This window comes from Lycium barbarum, chromosome 10 (assembly GCF_019175385.1).
Source record: "Lycium barbarum isolate Lr01 chromosome 10, ASM1917538v2, whole genome shotgun sequence".
NCBI classification, from domain to species: domain Eukaryota; kingdom Viridiplantae; phylum Streptophyta; class Magnoliopsida; order Solanales; family Solanaceae; genus Lycium; species Lycium barbarum.
Window position 1 is genome coordinate 93,916,634 of NC_083346.1, and position 20,798 is coordinate 93,937,431.

At 30.2% G+C, this 20,798-nt stretch overlaps 1 protein-coding gene and 1 long non-coding RNA gene across 3 annotated transcripts; both read left to right on the plus strand.

The window, feature by feature from the left end:
- The first annotated feature begins 1,438 nt into the window (after positions 1 to 1,438).
- LOC132613136 (uncharacterized) lies at positions 1,439 to 2,140 on the plus strand. The gene has a single exon (XM_060327184.1). It carries the CDS (start codon positions 1,439 to 1,441, stop codon positions 2,138 to 2,140), a length of 702 nt encoding a protein of 233 aa, XP_060183167.1.
- A 5,275-nt stretch (positions 2,141 to 7,415) lies between these two features.
- On the plus strand, positions 7,416 to 8,312 carry LOC132615771 (uncharacterized). 2 transcript variants are annotated; one of them, XR_009572826.1, is made up of 3 exons: positions 7,416 to 7,655; positions 7,824 to 7,907; positions 8,073 to 8,312. It is a non-coding gene; the product is annotated as an uncharacterized LOC132615771 (long non-coding RNA). The 2 variants fall into 2 exon arrangements; XR_009572825.1 differs by having other exon boundaries at positions 7,824 to 7,899.
- Positions 8,313 to 20,798: the final 12,486 nt, after the last annotated feature.

Sequence of the window (20,798 nt, forward strand, 5' to 3'; positions counted from 1 at the left end):
TCTGCTCCTACAAAGCAGCTCTGAAGCTCCTAACATCATCAGATACTTCAGGTATCTGAATTTCTAGTCAGAACAAGAACGCTATGCTGATATAATTAAAGAAGTTTGGGATCAGCAGGTACAGGGAAATCCTATGTGGAGATTACAAAACAAACTCAAGAACTTGGCTAAAGCTCTTAGTAAATGGTCTAGAGAGGGCATTAGTGATGTATTTGCTACTGTTAAAGATAAGGAAGAGAAAGTCAAGAACATGGAAGTTGAGTATGAAGAGAATGAAACTGATGCTAACATGCTAGAAATGCATAAGGCCCAAGCCGAGTATATAAAGTGGCTTAAACCTCAGAACTTTATACTGAGACAAAAAGCTAGATTAAAATGGGTAGAGGAAGGAGATACCAATTCAAAATATTTCTACAGTGTCATTAAGGGCAGGAGAAGAAGAGCACAAATCATGAGAATAAAAAATGCTCAAGGAATATGGTTGGAGAACACTGAAGATATAGCTCAAGAAGCAGTGGCTCATTTCAATAATATTTTTACACAACCTGTGGGCAGCAACAACATGGGGATAATTTATCACCTTGATACAATGGTCACTGACCAGGATAATGAAATGCTTCAGCAAATCCCTTCTGAGGAAGAAATCAAGGAAGCTGTTTTCTCTATGGATCCCAACAGCTCTGCAGGGCTGGATGGGTTCAATGGGCATTTTTTCAACATTCATGGGACACTATAAAGGTTGACATTGTTGAATATGTCAAATCTTTCTTTATAGGGGCCAACTTGACTAAGTAATTTACTCATGCCTGTCTAGTGCTAATCCCTAAATTAAAATCTCCAAAGAATTTCAGTGAGCTCAAACCAATTAGCCTTTGCAACTTTACCAACAAGATCCTGTCTAAAATACTAGCTATAATATTGTCTCCTATGCTCCCAAATATCATCTCTGAGCATCAATCTGGGTTCATAAAGGGCAGGCTTATTACAGAGAATATTCTACTGACTCAAGAAATTATTCAGCTATTAAAAAAGGCTCGGAAGGTGGAAATGTGGTGTTCAAATTGGACATGTCCAAGGCTTATGATAAAGTCTCGTGGGGTTTTTTGGCTTGTGCTCTCACGAAGATGGGATTCAGAGAACAATTCATTAAAATCATTTACAGCCTAGTCTCAAACAACTGGTACTCAATTATTGTAAATGGGATCAGGTATGGTTTCTTCAATGCCACCAGAGGCCTAAAGCAAGGTGATCCCCTCTCACCTTCTATATTCATCCTTACTGCATAGGCTCTTTCCAAAGCTTTAAACAATCTTAACTCAAAGGAGGATTTCACTGGTTTTTTCATGAAAAAAAAATGGTCCACAAGTGAACCATTTATGCTATGCGGATGACCTTATTATTTTTCTCCTCTGTTAAGAAACATTCTATCAAGCTTATAATGAAGATTTTAAAGAAGTATCATGAGGCTTCAGGTCAAGAGATTAACATTGAAAAAAGCTGCTACATTACCCATTCTTCCCTTAATCCCAGAACCACCAAAAGACTCAAGAAATGGATAGGATACAAGCACTCCAACTTCCCTTTCAATTACTTGGGTTGTCCCATTTATACTGGAAGGAAGAGGATCGACATCTTCACTGATTTGACTACCAAAGTCATTAACAAAACTGGAGGATGGAAAACAAATCTCCTGAGTGCAGGGGGCAAGGCTTTAATCATTAAGCATGTCGTTCAATCTCAGACTCTACACTTGTTTGCGGCTCTTGAACCTCCTATCACAACCCTTAAGCAAATTGAGATGTACTTTTGCAACTTCTTTTGGGGTCAAAAGGAAGATAAGAATAAATACCATTGGTCTAATTGGAAAAAGCTCTACTATCCTACTGAAGAAAAAGGATTGGGTTTCAAAAGATTAAAAGATATTTGCAAGACCTTTACAATGAAGAGATGGTGGAGGTTGAGAACCATGGACAATCTTTGGTCCCAGTTCATCAAAGCCAAATATTGCCCTAGAGCCAATATGGTATCAAAGGTCATTAGCCCTAACAATTCAAACATCTGGAGAAGTCTGTTGAAAATTAGACCCCAAGCCGAGCACAACATCCAATGGGAGATCAACAAAGGAAACACCTTATTCTAGTGGGATAATTGGACAACTCAAGGTCTTGTGGCTCCTAGAGTGTGGTTAGAAAGAAAACCAGGAAGCATTACTGTTCAGAACTTTATTAACAACAACTAATGGAACACTGCTTCTCTAAGCAGAATTCTACCAAATGAGATGATCCAGGAAGTCACTAATACTGGGATAGGAGACAACGAGATAGCAGATACTTGCATATGGACACCAAGCACCAATGGTAATTTCTCATGCTCTTCAGCCTAGCAGATCATCAGACAAAAACAGGAAGTTGATCCTTTAGCCAAAATGTTTTGGGCCAAAGGAATTCCCTTCAAAATTTACTTTTTTATGTGGAGATTAATAAGAAAAATTCTGCCTCTTGATGACAGAATAATTAATCTTGGCATCCAAACTGATTCTAATTGCACTTGCTGCAAGGAGCAAATTCCTGAGAAGGTGGATCATGTATTTGCAACGAGTCCTTTTGCAGAGACTCTTTGGAAAAAAAATGGCAAGACCACTAGGCATTCATCAGCAAAGCAATTCTGTCCATGGAGCACTTGACTTCTGGTGGAGAATTCAGCCAAAGAATCAAGTTCACAAGCATATTCTTCTTATCACCCCATGTTACATTCTATGGCAACTATGGAGAGCAAGATGTGACAAAAGGTATAGTAACAAAACAACCACTATAAATAGAATGTCTAACTTAATCTTGTTCAATGTGCATGCTTCTATCTCTAAAAGATTCAACAAAATGGACAACAATTGGGACTGGAAAACAATCTGTCAAAAAGCTGAAAACTACCGGGAAAGAATTACCAGCACAATGGTATATTGGGACAGACCAGAAGGGAACAGTTGGAAGCTAAACACAGATGGAAGTACGATGGAAGGAATCAGAGCATCTGGCATTGGGGGAATTGTTAAAAAGGGAAATGGAAGAATGATCATAGCTTTTGCTAAACACATCGAATTCTCAACTAAAAATTCCTACGAATTGCAAGCTGCAATTCATGGTATCAAATGGTATAAAGAACAGCAGCAGCAGCCTCGTCTTATACTAGAAATGGACACACTAGTGATAGTGAATATGCTCAAAGGACAGGCTACCCCACCTTGGAGACTTAGGAATCCATAGAAGAAGCCCGAAACATCATCCAACAGGAACATATCGAAGTCAAGCACTGCTTCAGGGAAGCAAATGCCGTAGCGAACATCTTGGCTAAAACAGCTGCTATAAACAGTTCTGAAAACAGCGCCTTCATCAGGGAAGACGACTTACCAGAGAATGCTAGAGGACCTATAAGAATGGACTTGCTTCAATTAGCCTCCTTTAGATTCAAAACATGTAAATACTCGGGTTTGTATTTTGATCCACCATGAGTTTTTTTCTGATTTGGGGAAGGCCTCTCTGGCCTTCCCACCCCATATGCAATTTTGGAGTATGCTGTTTGCATCAGGCTGTATAGTAATTGCATATGGGTTTTTTGCTCATTTAGAAGGTTTTTGGCAACACGTCCCCCTTCTTGTATAATCTTTTCGGAATAAACAAGGTAGGGGTCAATGCCAACCCCCCCCCCCTCCCCCCCCCCCCCCCCCCCCCACACACACACAACAACTCAGGCCTACAACTGGTTGGCGGAAAATTGCATTAAATATATATATATATATATATATATATATATATATATATATATATATATATATATATGCACAAATGTCGCTCTTTTTGTGATCTTTTGTGGAGCCAATTGATTCCAAATATTATTATATACTTCATAACACATCTTAATGCCCTCGTACTAGTCTATAGCATTGTTTAGCATATAAAATGATGTATTCTATAGTAAAGTATTAAACTTAATCAAAATTTTCAGAAGTGCTACATAAATGACAATGATAATCAATACAAATGACATAACAAAATTCATGCCTGAAAATAATCAATACATGAAAGATAGAGTGACAAATGTAGTCTTTAATTTTACATATAGTGAATATTACAATCTCTATAATTTTTCTTATTCTTCTCTTCAATTGTTTACCCAAGGGCTTAATATCTTGCTTTTGAGTTAATGAATTTGTATTTGAAACAACCTCTCTCACTACATCATAAGGCATATATAGCTACAAAAGTTTAGCTATGAATTCAATAATCGCACAAAATTTAAATTCCATGGCTATCTGCAAAATTGTAAAATTTCTTAGCCGCGAAATTAAATTGACAAGGCTAATTCCTCTTTTTTGCTATAATTGCTAACAATCGTGGCAATAATTACCTAAATTGCTACAAAATTATTGCTACAATAAAGTTTTGTAGCTGAATCACAAGTTTTTGTCACTCAATAGAAGTTAGTGTAGCAATAGTAACCTTTTAGCCACAATAAATTATTTGAAACTAAATGTTGTAGCTAAATAAATATTTTTGCTTCAAGTTATAAACAAGTGTGACAATAGTTAAATGATATAGCTACAAAGTTTTTGCTATAATAAAATTTTGTAGCTAATCATTAGTTTTTGCCACAAATTGAAATTTATTGTAGCAATAGTAACCTTTTAGCCACAAAAAGTTATTTTAAACAAACTATTGTAGTTAAATAAATATTTTTGCTTCGAATACTAACATCTGTGGCAATAGTCTACTAATAGCTACAATAGTTTGTCATCACGAAATTATATAACCACAGGGTCATTGTTGTGCTAAAGTTTTCGTAGCTAATCCTTATTTTTTACCACGAGTTAAAATTTACTGTAACAATAATAATCTTTTAGCCGTATTTAAATATCTAAAACAAAATCTTGTGCTAAAAATATTTTTTCTTCAAGTTATATTTGAGAATAAAAGTGAAAAATAGTTTGCTTAATAATTACAATTAATTGTCATGACAAAATGAATAACTACAAATTTAAAGTGTCGGCGATAATAAACTATCATAGTTAACCATAAATTTTAAATTAAGGGAGTATATAACAAAATCAACAATATCATAGATGACGAAAAAAGCTGCAAAGGAATTCATATTTTAGAATAAAATTTTAAATAATTACGGTTGATATCCAAGTAATAGTAAAACTAATTATATTATAAGTCTTATTAAATAAATTGTAGTTGTTAGTCCAATTATAATTTTGAAAAGCAATAAATTATATCTAATTGTAACAATAATGGTTTGCCAATTACACTATAATGGTCATGCACTATCTTATTAATTATCATAAATTACATTATACAGTGAATCTAACAAATGAAAATTTAATATGATTTATGTAATGAGTAATCTTGTATTTCTTGTGACTATTATTTGATCGTTTGTAACACTTTTTTAATATTATTCAGATTTATTTACAAAAAAGTAAATAATTCAATATGGTTAATATATGAGTGTATAAAAAAATTAACTAGTATATCATAATTCATATTAAATAAAGTAATGATTGTAAGTTTCAAATACAATTTAGATAACCTCATAGTTATATTTAATTAAATTTGAATCTCTAACTATAAAGCAGACTTAATTATTTGCATGTATTTATCTACATTGATCGGTAATTATATTCATTTCAAATTAGTATAAAAGTCAATCATGCTATGATCTAATGCTATTTCAATAATTATCATAAATATAACTAAACACTTTAAATTAAAAATTTAATAAAATTAAAATCGGGGAGTATATAACAAAATCAGCTATTTCATAGAGGATGAAAAAGGCTATAAAGGAATTCAAATTTTAGAATAATATTTATGTCATATATATAGTTGAATTTTCCATTTACTTAGAGTAAAATCTATAATATTTATCATTATTTTCACTAGGTAATTTTCTTTTCCATATATGATAGTTTCATTATAGAATTTGTATATAAAGAAGTAAAAGAAAGTTGAAAAATATACATATAATAATATGTAAAGGAAACACAAATTAATAATTTAATATGGTTGATATCAAAGTCCATAGGAAAACTAATTGTATTATAATTCTTATTAAATAAGTATTAGATGCAAGTTCCAATAAAAAAATTATAATGTTAAGAAAATTATACAGTCAAATCTTTATATAATTGTCATTCGTTATAACAATATATCACTATAACGACCAGATTTTCTCTGGAATTGATTTTTCATGTTATATTTTACTTCTCTATAACAACATTTTACCTACAACAACAGTGACATTCATTATAATGGTACAATCTTTGTAAAATCATCTCTCTATAATAGTCATACTCAAATATTGCGTAATAATATTTTGTAAGAAATGTATTATGTGTAAAAATAAAATATTTAACTATTCATGATAATCATCATTGATGTCATGCACATAGTAAATTTCAATTATGAATACCTAAAAGGAAAAAAAAAATCTCATAGTAATCTGGTTAGTTTAGTCTTTTAAAATCACTTCAAGCATTAGATTATCACTAAGAGACTGAAATTTAAGAAACAACCTACAATTGTAGAATTCTTACTTCAAACTTGAGATGTTTAAATTTTCAACTAATTTTAAATGCACATGTTTCTTAGATTTTAATTTTTTTTATTGGTATAGTACAACTAGTTATGGATTTATTAGTAATTTATTAGTCTTTTCAATTTTTAATTAATGAAATATGAAAATCAATTGAGATTTTAAATTTAACAAGTATTTTGTTTACGTTTATAACATAAAAAATATAGAAAAATAATTTTTTGTGTGCTTTTGGTTATAACAGCTAAATAAGATCTAAATATCAGATGCCGATATACATACATAACAACACCTCACTATAGCAGCCATGAAATTTCGGACAAACACTGCTATTATAGAGAGGTTTGAATGTATCTAATTAATAACAACTATAATTTTTTACCAATTACATTGTAATGGTCATGTACTATCTTATTAATTTTCATAAATTAAATTATACACTGAATCTAACAAATGAAAATTTGATATTTTATAACACTTTTTTGATATTATTAGGATCTATTTCAAAACAGTAAATAATTTAATATGATTCATTTATGAGTTTATAAGAAAACTAACTAGTATATCATAATTTATATTAAATAATTCTTTTTAAGTTTCAAATACAATTTAGATACACTTGTAATTATATTAAATTAAATTCGAATATCTGACTATAAAGAATTTTAAAGGAATACATATTTTAGAATAATTTATCCCATATAAATAGTTGACTTTTTCCGTTTACTTAAAGTAAAGTATATATTCATCATTATTACTTTGCATTAGGTAATTTTCTTTATTGCCTACTTCCGTTACTTTATAGTAAGAAAGGTAAAGGAAACACAAATTAAAGCCCAATTTCTAAAACCTAAATCCCCCCAGCCGCATACCCTTCCCCACTTTCTCATACCCTTCTTCAACAATTGGTTTCTCTTTTCACTTGATAAAAGCAAATCAATTGAAGCCCTAGATCGCCCAACGGCCACTAATTCGTGAGAATTATGGGTTTAAGTCCCGAAAAGTGAACAATGACAAAGATAAAAAAAAGAAGCAAGAGAGAATCCATCGCTTTTGTATTCAAAGTATGCTCATATCTTTATATTTTAAGATTTTTAAATTTTGGCTCACACCTATTTGACTCAAGTTTTTGAGGTTGTACTTATTCCAAAAAATTTACTAATATCGTGCCTTATTTTTTATTAGTAGTGAGTGAGATTTTGAAGATTTTAAAGTTGTAATAATGCTGGCAGGAGCTATAGTTCGTGATTGCAACAACAAAGCGACTATACAATATTGGGGAGAAGATCTTTTTAACAAGTTTAAAAAGTATACGGGTTTGTATACATTTTTTTTTTGCTTTGCATTTTTTTTTTTTTTTACTCTATTAATTTTTTTGGTAATAGAATTATCTAAGACTTTCTTTTTCGCTTGAATTTCTATGTATACTTAATTGTTTCTGGTTCTTAGTGCTAAAATAATTTATCACTATTAATCGACAGATTTGTGGAATGAGAGCATATAAGTGACAAACTAAGACAAGACGTTGATCAAGCTAACGTGCAGTTGAAGACTGTGGAAGAAGAGAAAGATGAAGACTATGCAGCTTTGGACTCAAACAAGATGGTGTCACAAAAATTGTGTATTATGACTATGTTGAAATAGAAAAATACAATTATTAGTTAACTTTTTTTTTTATCAAGTACAATTATCTGTAACTTGAAAGTGTTTTGGAATAAAAAAAAAATGAACTCGTTTATAAAATTCTTGTTAGTAGCAATGATTGTGGAAAATTCTTTAATTTGTAGTAATAATGGAATTGTTGAGTGTGTTTTAAATTTATAATTGCCCTATAAAATTTCAGTTTCCGTAGCAAATGAAGAAACATTTTAGTTAAAATTTTATATATATTATGGCTAAAGGTATATATTTTTAGCTACAATACAAAAAAAATTGTGGCAAATACTTCAAATCATAGCTATGAATTTCTTGATTCGTAACTAAATATGGGTACTATTACCACGAGACTAGAATGTAAAAATAGCCACAAATTTTGAGTTTGTGTGGAAAATAAATTAAATATTTTGCTACAACACAATACCTTGTGGCTACAATATGAAGATAGCTACAAATTTTGTTTGTCGTGGCAAAAGAATAAAATCACTTGCTATAAGTATATTTTCGTGGCAAAAGTTTTTACCATTACAGCTACAACACAAAAAAAACTGTAGCAATAAGTATTAATCCTTAGCCACGGACCATGTAAAGTTTGTAGCTAACTTTTAGCTACGCTACATTTTGCTACGAATGCTACGGAACAAAAAGTTATGGCTAAAGTGTTTAGCCATGAAAATTTTCATAATTAGCTACAACGTACTTCGTAGCTATAGATACACAATGTTGTAGTATCTACCTCCACGACTCACGAGGTACAGGTAAAGCTTGCATACACTCTACTCTCCCCAAACCCACATGTTGGATTACATTGAGCACATTATTGTTGTTGTCCTATAGCTTGATCTGAATATGAATTTGAAATTGAATTCTCTGTCGTGAACACCTCGCTGGCCTCCACTCACAGTAATTATATCACGAACAAGTAATTTTATTTTGAATGTCTTGTATTTGAGTTGCCTTTGTTCTTGATCTTTGAATATTTGAAAGTTGTGTGAAAATGCTTTGATATAACTTATAGAGAAATGCACGAGCTCCCTCTTATTTTTTGTTGTTACGTCTGGTATTCTGACTTCTGGTGTTCTTAAATGAGAGATATAAACCATTTATATAGTTTGAGCTTAGGTCTGGGATATAGTAGGAAATTACACCCAATGACCTTAAAAAGGAGCTGTTTTAAACTTTAACCCTCATTTGCCCCGTGGACAAACCTTCACGATCAAAAATCAAAAGTTGTTGAATTTACAGTTTTGTCCATGGACCAAGCAGGCCCAAAAATTCAAGACCACCATCTCCAAGATCATCTTGTAAATTAGCTTCAACAAAGGTTAATAGGTCATTGGGCTCCAGCCCATGGACTGGCTCATTTGGTAGAAGCCCAACTTAATAGACTAGCCTAGCCCAAAAAATAAAATTTTATTTAAAATTCATCTTAATTAGATTTAAGTAATCCAATAATATTAACCATAATATTTATTTGGAGTAATATATCTTGATTTTCTTATGGATTTAAATTTAATAAAATTTTGAATGCTTACATATCCTTTGATATTTCTCTAATAGATGTACACTTTAGCTTTATACTGTCAATTGATTAAGGTCAATAATCTTTTGATCTCGGAGATTTTTATACACTAGAAATCAGATAGGCAAGTTCATAACACATGTATAATTGATAAACCTGTAATTCTATTTACTGATAGTCTAGCACCATTAATCACGTTTATTTCAGGATCAAATTTGTATGTCTTTCATTAAATAGTCAAATTTGCTCATGGACTAAGTGTAGTAGCACAATTTTTCTCCGTTAATTATTGGGGCCAGTCATACCTTAACCGTTATACAATTAGAACACATTTGCCCCTGTAATTTGCAAATGATTTATTTTTGCCTTTTTAAAACTAACGGAGACATTAAAAAAACATATGAAGGTCCAAATTTGCCCCTCTAACTTGCAAAATGTTTATTTTTGTCCTCAGTATAATAAACTAGGCTAATATTGCCCTTTTTCACTATTGCGAAATGCACGAAATGTTCAAATTAAGGTTGAAAATGGAGCCCTTAGTGAAAAAGGGCAATATTAGCCCACATTACTAAACATTTCACAAACTAAAGAGCCAAATTATACCTTTTTCATGTTGATTTTTTTTTTTTTTTAATGATTCTATTAGTGAAAAAAAGTAAAAATAAATCATTTTGCAAATTACAAAAGCAAATATATCTCAATTGTAAAACGATGAGGATATGATTGACCCGACTATTAATAGAGGACAAAATTATGCTATTACACATCATCCAAGGACCATTTTTATCCGTTACCCTTCTTTTCTCTTGAGCAGTGACAGAGTCAGAATCTTATTAAGGGGTTAAAAAATACTCCCTCTGTTTCAATTTATGTGAACCTATTTTCTTTTTAGTCTGAATGACCTCTTTTCTAATTTGGAAAGAAATTTACTTTATGAAATGATTCACAGCCGCACAAATATTCAAGACTTATTTTGAACCACAAGTTTCAAAAGTCTTCACTTTTTCTTAAATGTCGTGTCCAGTCAAATGGGTTTACATAATTTAAAACGGAGGGAGTAAAGAAAATAAACACACGAAGAAGTTAAGAAGTTTCAACATATACTTCATGTACATAAAAAACGAAAAAAAAATACACATACAGTGTAATTCTTTATCGAAGGTAATTAAATAAATCCAAAGCCAATCACGTGTGAGATGTCTAAAATAAAGACTGTCTTTGTAGCCCGCCGTCAAGTCGTACACGGCACTAATCAATTTAAATTAATACACACGGCATTCTTTAGCTAAGATCCTTTAGGCTTAGGCGCTTAGCTGTTTTTTTGTCCTTTCCCCACCTTGCTTTTAATTATTTTTGTGATTATGTTTTCTTTTTATTCTTTTTTCTCTTGGTCCAAGTCAACAAAAGTTTATTTGACCAAAACTCAAAATTATCCTTATGTCCAATGAAACGATAGGGAAAGTGAAAAATAAGAAAATTGAAAAGGAGTAAGCTTAATTGGTGATTAAGATGCGCCTTTGAGTCGTAAATACCATTAAATATATAAAATTAAAAATAACGCATCACCGCATTTTACTATTGTCAACTAAATAAATTTAACATAACAGAGATAATAATTTTTTTCTATTTGTTTTTTATTGATCTTATATATACAAGTTACATTTGTTTTGTGCACTATACCATGGTAGAAATATTAGAACATGTGATCTATTTACTACTCCCTCCGACCCAATTCGCTTCTTGAGAATAAATTTGACTAATCTTTGAAGCTGAAATAGAATTAAAATTAACATTTAAATATTTAATAACTTATGTTAAGTATTATAGGTTGTAATTCTTCTCATGTCAATCTGAAAGTATATATTGACCAAATTTCACATAGTTTGAATTTCGAAATGCAAACAATATTATATGATTGAAGCTTATTATTTTTTAGTAGAAGAATGCAAATGCCATCTTTTATTAGTTCTATTATTTGGAAAATAAGATAGAGCTGAAGTCAATCACGTATTAAATGCTAGTCAAAGTTAAGGGAAGATTATCATGGCGTTTAAGAAGATAACTACAAAATGCAAAAGAGAAAAATGTAAAGAAACCTAATCTACGAAACATGAAGCAAAGTATGAGTTTGACTTATAAAAGTATGCATCGACAAAACGTGCAAAGTTGTCAAAAGGAGTCTCCACACATATTCAAAAATCTCATACTCATAAAATAAATTAAAATATAAAGAATTAAAGAATAAAAGAAACACTACTGATCCATGGACGTTAGATGTGATTATGTATGCATGGAAAGAGGAAGCAGAAAAGGACCCCAAACCAACAAGGGCGGAAGAAGTGGTAAATATTTCTTCATTTGTAATCAAATATTCGGTTTCGAGCCTTGCTTGCTATGGAATTGCTTTCGTTAGGGAGGGTCTTTACCCTGAATATAGGGTGAATTTGAATTTAGTCAGACCCAAATACAGATACCGAACATCGATTGAGATAATAAAAAATAAAAAAAGGAAAGGGACCGCAAACAACAAGGGAATAAAGAATATAGAATATGGTTTAGAACTACATTCATTGACCCTACCATCTCTTTTCTGTCTTTCGATGTTATTGGTTCATTGGTAGAAGGATCAGCTTGAAGTTGGATAATGGTCATTTTCACAAGCAAGAGATAACGACTCAATTCAAAAGGTTTTAATCCTCATAATAACAAAGAAATCCCTAACGCTATATGCTAATTAAATTGTCAGTTAGTTGATTCATAGTTATCAATTTATCATTTGGGGATTGCGATATGGAGTTTAGTTTGTGTCGGCAATTATATTTATTAGTATATACCATATTTATTTATTGTTTTGACAGACTGAATTTATTTCAAAATATTTATTATAATTTTTCTAAGTTGACTCTACCACTTCAATTAGCGAAATATTAATCAGGCGAGATGTTCAAAAGAAAAATAAGTTAGCTTAGAAAAATATTTCTATAATAAAGGCTATTAGACACTCTTACATCTCAATTTATATTATATATTTTTCTTTTTAGTTTATCCTAAAAAATGTCATAATTGTTTATGTAGAAACAACTTAATTTTAAACTTTTCATTTTTCCCTTCATAAAATAATTTATATCCGCACAAATATCTGTAACTTGTTTTAGACCACTAATTTTAAAAAATATTTCTTTATTCTTAATTTTTTTATCCAATCAAATACCGTCAAATAAATTAAACTAAAGAGTATCTTTTTGAAGATGGTACAAAAACTCCAAGATACAGAATGGAATTCGTGAATTTCACAAAGTAATTGTTTCAAAATCGAATAAAGAAGAGAAGCTGCATGAATTAATGATCAATTTAAATAGTCTAATTAGGACGACACTGATAAAGACAGCACCGTTTATGGTGTTGCAAAAAATTTCAAATTTGTACCAATTGGGTGAGGCGTGATTAGTGAAGGGGAAAACTTTGGACTTCGAAAAGTTGCTCTTTCAGGGCGGCTAATGATACAAAACAGGATCATATCGAAGAGTAAAGTTACATATTTAGTCGGTCAACTACAAATAATTATATTCGCTATTTAACTATATTTAGTCGGTCAACTATATATATATCAATATATTTTTTCAATAGAATTAAGGATAGCAATATTATGTGGTTTTTTACTAATATTTTATTTTACCCTCTCTAGTACTACTCCTAAAAAGTTTATATAATTTTTACATAATTTCATTTTTTTTCTTACTAATTATTATTCCATTTTCTACAAATAGTCTCAATACTGTTTGTAGGTGTCCTGCTCTGATACCAGGACACCTACAAACAATATTTAGACTATTTGTAGAAAATAGAATAATAATTAGTAAGAAAAAAATGAAATTATGTAAAAATTATATAAACTTTTTAGGAGTAGTACTAGGAGACATTCTTTTCTTGGTTTTCTGCTCTTTCACGAACACTGATATTTATAGGAGTCTGGCGGACTTCAACTGCGGACTGGAGCTGTCTTTAATCCAAATGACATTACTAACCATTCGAAATGTCCTTCAGGACAGGTGAATGCAGTCAAAGTGCTACAGAAAACAAAGAAAGACATTTCAAGAAAGATGAAAGGAAAAAAGCATTGAAAAAAACATTTGAAGAAAGACTTTAGTGGCTTCATTCAGTGAAAAAAGAAAAGAAGACAATGACATTAAAGAAGAGACAATGACATTTGAAGACATTTTGGCATCATTTCTCGGAAAGATAAAAGAAGATGAGACAATGACATTAAAGAAAGAAGACTTTTTGTAGACTTTTGGTGGAAAGTTGAGAAGGACAATTCAAAAAAAGAAGACCAGACTTTATTAAAGTAGCTTTAATAAAGTAGTAGCTTCATAAAGTAATGGGACAGCTCAGCAAACGGACAAAATTATAAAGTATCTTTTGAAAAGTTTCACGTGACGATGGGCCCCAAGAGCAACCCGACTGAACTCAAAAGGTTCTTCACAAATTTGAAGTCCGCAGTTGAAGTCCGCCAGACTCCTATAAATATCAGTGTTCGTGAAAGAGCAGAAAACCAAGAAAAGCAATCAAGAAAAAAGTCAGCGAGAAAAGAAAACGTCTGACACTTCTCTCAAAACCACTCCATATTCCTCTTTGATACCAAAGTTTTTTCAATAGAATTAAGGATAGCAATATTATGTGGTTTTTTACTAATATTTTAAACAATCCTACTCGGTACTCCCTCACCCCTTGATTCCTCTTATCATGTAGGTGTATTTCTTATTTTCTGCCTATTCTCCCAATTTTTATAATTTTCGTTTTTTTTTAATAAATCTGTTTAGTTATGAATCTTATTACACTGTTCATCTCTTTCTCTTAATCTCAGTTCTTAATATCCGTCTTCTTTAACCACACCCCGGTTACCATGACCAACATCGACTTAGAAGCAATGGATAATTTAGCAAATATAGCAGAAGACTGTAACCATGAGTTCGAACGAAATAAATGATTGGATAGTAATGCATGTTTCTTTTGTAAATGGTATCCTAGTAGAAACAAAAGAGCTAAATGTAAAAATTGTTATATAGAAGGATGTACAATGTGTATAGAAAAAGAATTTAAAACAAAAATAAATAAAGAGGCAACCCATAAAAATATGAAGACCCGACTATTAATCTAAGAATGATAACATTAGAAACAAGAATAAATGAATTAGAAACTAGATTATGTAACCTAGAAAAAGGAAAACAAAAAGAAGTAGATAAGCCAGCGAGAAAAGAAAACATCTGACACTTCTCTCAAAACCACTCCATATTCCTTTTCCCTTTCATAATGCCCAACTCCTTTTCCCAGTAAAATCTTTTGTAATATAACTTCCCTGTAAAATAGTCTTAAGCTTTCCAGTAATTTTCTATTAGTGTGAAGTAGTTTTCGGGTTTCCCGAAAGGGAAACCTCTCTCCATCTTCAAGTCATGTAAGTTTTATCTATGTTTTCTGTACTAATCTCCCTGCTATGTAAATTATTTTATGTTTAATTAAAATATTATGTTGATAATGTTTGAGTAATTACTTACTTCTTGTTATGAATCTATTACTCTTAGTATATGGTTATTCTCTTAATTTCTTAATATACTCGATGGATTAACCTGTAAATTCCTAGTTGTTTGAAAGGCCGTTTTAATGTCCAAATGATAAGGAACGATGTTGGTTATGGTAACCGGGGTGTGGTTAAAGAAGACGGATATTAAGAACCGAGATTAAGAGAAAGAGATGAACAGTGTAATAAGATTCATAACTAAACAGATTTATTAAAAAAAAAATTATAAAAATTGGAAGAATAGGTAGAAAATAAGAAATACACTTACATGATAAGAGGAATCAAGGGGTGAGGGAGTACCGAGTAGGATTGTTTAAAAAATTACATAATATTGCTATCCTTAATTCTATTGAAAAAATATATTGAAAAAACTTTAGTATCAGAGCAAGAAGATTTTTGGACCTAAACCTATATTTTAGACAAAATTATATGAGACAACATAGTTTTACTCAATATATAAGTTATAATTATCGTATGATATATTTCACCCAAAAAAGACTTGCAAATCTTAGACAAACAAGAAAGTTTTTAACTGAATACAGTAGATACATAGACATAGTCCATCGCCGAGACTTACATAATAATATAACAATACTAAGTTTAAGAAATAATCTTAATTGGGATATATTTTTCATTAACGACGAGATAGTTAGAGCTGAAGATCTTATTAGACATCTAGAGCAAAAAATAAAATTTATCCCCTTAGGGTAATGCAAGATAATTATTTAGTCGTAAAACAAGAGCTAGAAAAACTATATCAGGAATATATCAGACTAAGTAATACTAAAGAAAACCAGTTAAGACTACAAGAATTAATAGATATAACATCAGGATTAGAATATAAGTTACTAGGATATATAAAATCTAGAAAGACCTCAAAGAACCAAAAGCGATTTAGACCATATTAATTGTATGAGAACACTACCCTTTGTTAGACAAATAGCTATTAATCATTGGTATTTATATAGAGATATAAAGAAAAGACGAGAATACCGACAAGTAGAAAAAGCTTTAAGTGCATATTTAGAAATAATAAATTCAGAAACATTGTCATCACTAATAAACAATAGACTCTTACAAAGTCAGATTAACGAATAAACAATCTCTGCTATAACGTGAGAATTACACGGTATAAGAGAAGTTATAGAAAGACTTACAACTAGTATAGAATATCAGAAGAAAGTTTGTAAAATAAAAATTCCGTTAGGATAATAAATAAAGCTAGAAAAATAGACACATTAAAAAATCTAGAATACTTAGACTTAAGAATATACCCAGAAAGGAAATATAGAGTATTAACAGACCATAGTATTATAAAGTGTAATTTTAGTAACAGAGATCATATATTACACAGTGAAGACAAACAGTTGAATACATTAGTAGATTTAGTCATAAATTTCAGTGAAAAAATACAAGAAAATAATAAAGATATCACTAGAATATTAGAGGTGGTAGCAGCATCTCAGACTAAGCAAAAGAAAACCTTTGATAAATTAGAACAAAATCTAGATTACTTAAAAACACAAGAATTAGAATTAGAAAAGAAAATGCAGATTCTAGTCAATAAATTTAATTTAGAAAAATTGCCTACAAAGACGGAAATAGAAAAGTTAGTTAAAGTTATTACAGAAAAACCAAAAGAAATAGAACTAAAAACAACCCACATAGTCTCTAAAATAACGCAACAAGTAGAAGTTTTAATTAGTGATATTAAAGAATTAAAAAAGACAGTAGAAGAACTAAAAGAAATCACCCTTTCATGAGTAGACCAACCTTAGCTCAAGAAGAAGCCTTAAAAATAATAGAAAAGTATATACCTTTACCAGCAGACTATAAAGATTATATACCTAACGCTAAATCGGATCCAATAACTTTGCAACAAAATATTACTATAATCTCATTAATATTAGAAATAATAAATAAAATAGAAATAATAATACCACGGTTAGAAATAATAAGTGAGCGCGTTCGGTTATTAAGTGAACAACAAAGCGAGAAAAATAAAGAGACGTTTAAAAATAAAGAAGTTGAAGAATTAATAGATCAATTAAAAAAGGTAGAAATAACACCTCAAAAAGAAAAAGTTTAAGTAATTAGGAAACTACAAAAATGGACTTTCTTTCAACTAGACCAAGAAACGAAGGAGGATCAGAAAGGCAAGAAAGACAAAGAGTAAATTTTTCAGATAGTAGAATAGGTAATAATTTCTTATCAAGAATTTTAAGTAGAAGAAGACCGGAAGAAAATAATCAACAACTAAGTGAAGTAATAGATGTAGATAGAGATTTTTGTCTGGGTTTTGTCTGAGAGTTGGAGAAATATAGTAGTTTGGACCCAATACTCCTCTAGCATAGTCTAACGCTTCAGTGAAATCATTAAATCCTTTAAAAAGAGGTTTTCTTATGTCTTTAATAGAGTCTAGAACTTCTATCCAAGTTTGAAAAACACCATTAGTTTTACCGTGAATTACAACATAAAATTTAAAATTTTTGTCTAAATTTTGGTCTGTAAAATACTGACAAAGAGAATTTATAGTAGCTACAAAATGTTTAGGGTCTTTTCTATTATGCGAAATCCATAAATTATCCACTAAGCATCTTTGTTGTCTGTCTATTACGTATTCTGGTAATACTTTAAAAGTCCAATTAGATGGCTGGAAAGCTACTAAGTTATTGGCTCCGAATTGTATTCTTTCCATAGTATTTCTCTCTAATAAAGATGTAGGTCTAAAATGAAGGTTACCTAATACTGTCTGTCTGTATGTGTCTTGGGTTGAGGCTATGCCTTTCCCCTTGTCTGCTGTCTGAGAACTGGAAGATCTCATGCTGTCCAAATAAAGAATTAGTTAGCAGTAATCTTTAGTCTACTTAATTGGTCTGCTAAATTATTATTTTTTCCTTTTATATGTTCAAATTTTAAATTATAAATTGAAATGGTATCTAAAAAATTTAGCCATCGTCTTCTACTGCTATTTTTATCATTTCTCTTTTGATAGAATTTAACTATGGCTTCGCAGTCTGTTCTAACTAGTATTATTTCTGGTTTATTTAGAATATATAGTCTAAAACTATTTAATCCATATATTACAGCTAAAATTTCCGCATCTATACTACTCATATTTCCTTTTTCTTTATACTTACCACTTTGATAAGCACATATCTTTTCTTCATTCTTATTACTATATTTATTAGGTTTTGCTTTTAGTACTGCTCCCCATCCTTCAAAACTACTGTATGTTTCTATAATTAAATAGTCTGTTTCTAGAGGTATGTTTAAATCGGAAATGTTTTTTTTTCCTTTTTTTTTGTACTAATTTAATGTCTTCAGTATTAAAGTGTTTTTGACCATTTGATCCAGTCTTTGAATACAATGGTCCTGCTATTTTTCCTAAATCTTTTATAAAGTTTCTAGCATAATTGACTATTCCTAAAAAATTTTGTAATTCCTTAATATTATCTAACTTATCTGGCATTTCTAAAGTTTTTTTTGGCTATATGAGGTTGTAATTTTATTTTACCCTCTCCTAGTACTACTCCTAAAAAGTTTATATAATTTTTACATAATTTCATTTTTTTTCTTACTAATTATTATTCCATTTTCTACAAATAGTCTAAATATTGTTTGTAGGTGTCCTAAATTTTCTTTGATATCTCTACTAAACACTAGTATATCATCTACATATACTAATACAAACCTTTTGTATTCTCCAAATATACTATCCATTTTTCTTTGGAAAATTGGCGGAGCTGTCTTTAATCCAAATGACATTACTAACCATTCGAAATGTCCTTCAGGACAGGTGAATGCAGTCCATTCTATACTTTCTTCATGCATTCGTACCTGCTAATATCCTGATTTACAATCAAATTTGCTAAACCTTTTCTTTCCTTGTATTCTATTTATTAATTCTGTTTTGTCTGGTAACTTATATCCATCTGTCCTAGTATTATCATTAAGTCTTTTATAGTTTATTACCATTCTCGCTTTTCCTCTTACTATTGCACATAAATGTTGCAGATCTATATTTAGAAGTAGATCTCCGTATTACTCCTAAGTCCAATAGTTCTTTTATTTGTACTTTAAAATCTTCTACATCTTGATTTGTTGCTTCAATCGAAGCTGTTTTAATTATATAGTCTGGATTTATTATATCTAATTTACATACAATCCTATTATTTTTCCAATGTTTTAATGTTTTTTCTCCTATAATTTCTATTTCATCTAGTATTTTTATTATATTATCTAGGTCTTTTTGATTTTTTATTATTCCTATTCTTTCTATTCCTGTTTTAAAATTATATAACTCTGTCTCTATGTCTATTAAAGTATGATTTTTTTCTAACGAATCCTCTTCTCCTAGAATTTCTTCTTCTTCTAGAGTTAAATTTTTTATTTCTGGCTTGTCTTTACAACATGTATTATTTTCTTGACATTCTTTACAACAACTATCTTTTTTCTTTTGCAGGTCTGTGGTAGGTATCTTTTTATGACGGATCCTAGTTTCAGTCTGAAGAACTTGTACTGGTGTATGAGTAATATTTTTTAAGAAAATTACTCCATCTTTTGTAAACATACAGCTGCCATTATTATGTAACATAAAGTCTAATCCTATGACAAAGTCTACATTTATATTAAGGGCTCTTACCCATATCTTATCCATTTTATAGCTTAGTTTGTAAAATTCTGAACATGTATTTATAAAGCTAATGTAGGCCTTATGAACATAATGTCTATATATGTTATGTGTTCCATCCATTTGCATAGCTGCCACTGGTTTTTCTAGAATTTTTATTAAATTAGGTGGAACTATTCTCTTGTTTATTATGCACTTTGTGCACCCTGAATCTACTAATGCTAATGTTTCTATCTCATAGTCATCTATTTTAATTCTTGCAAGTATTTTTATTGTTCCTAATTTTTTATATTCATTACATACTAATGCTTCATGATCTTCTATACTCATTAGTTTTGCTTGAGAATCTTCTGGTATTATTCTTAATGGTTTCATTATTGGTTGTATATTTGATAATCTTATTTCTTCGTCTTCACTATCTACTTCTTTTTGTTTTCTTTTTTCTAGGTTACATAATCTAGTTTCTAATTCATTTATTCTTGCTTCTAATGTTATTATTCTTAGATTAATAGTCGGGTCTTCAATTTTTTTATGGGTTGCCTCTTTATTTATTTTTGTTTTAAATTCTTTTTCTATTAACATTGTACATCCTTCTATATAACAATTTTTACATATAGCTCTTTTCTCTCTACCAGGATACCATTTACAAAAGAAACATGCATTACTATCCAATCCTTTATTTCGTTCGAACTCATGGTTACAGTCTTCTGCTATATTTGCTAAATTATCCATTGTTTCTAAGTCTAGATTTTCTAGTCCTATTTCATTAATTAATTCGTCTGCTTCTGAGTCTGATGAGTCTGTTTTGATTTTTTCTTCAG

Coding starts and splice junctions, on each gene's coding strand:
- LOC132613136 (XM_060327184.1), top strand. CDS start 1,439: ATGAAGATTTTAAAGAAGTATCATGAGGCTTCAGGTCAAGAGATTAAC.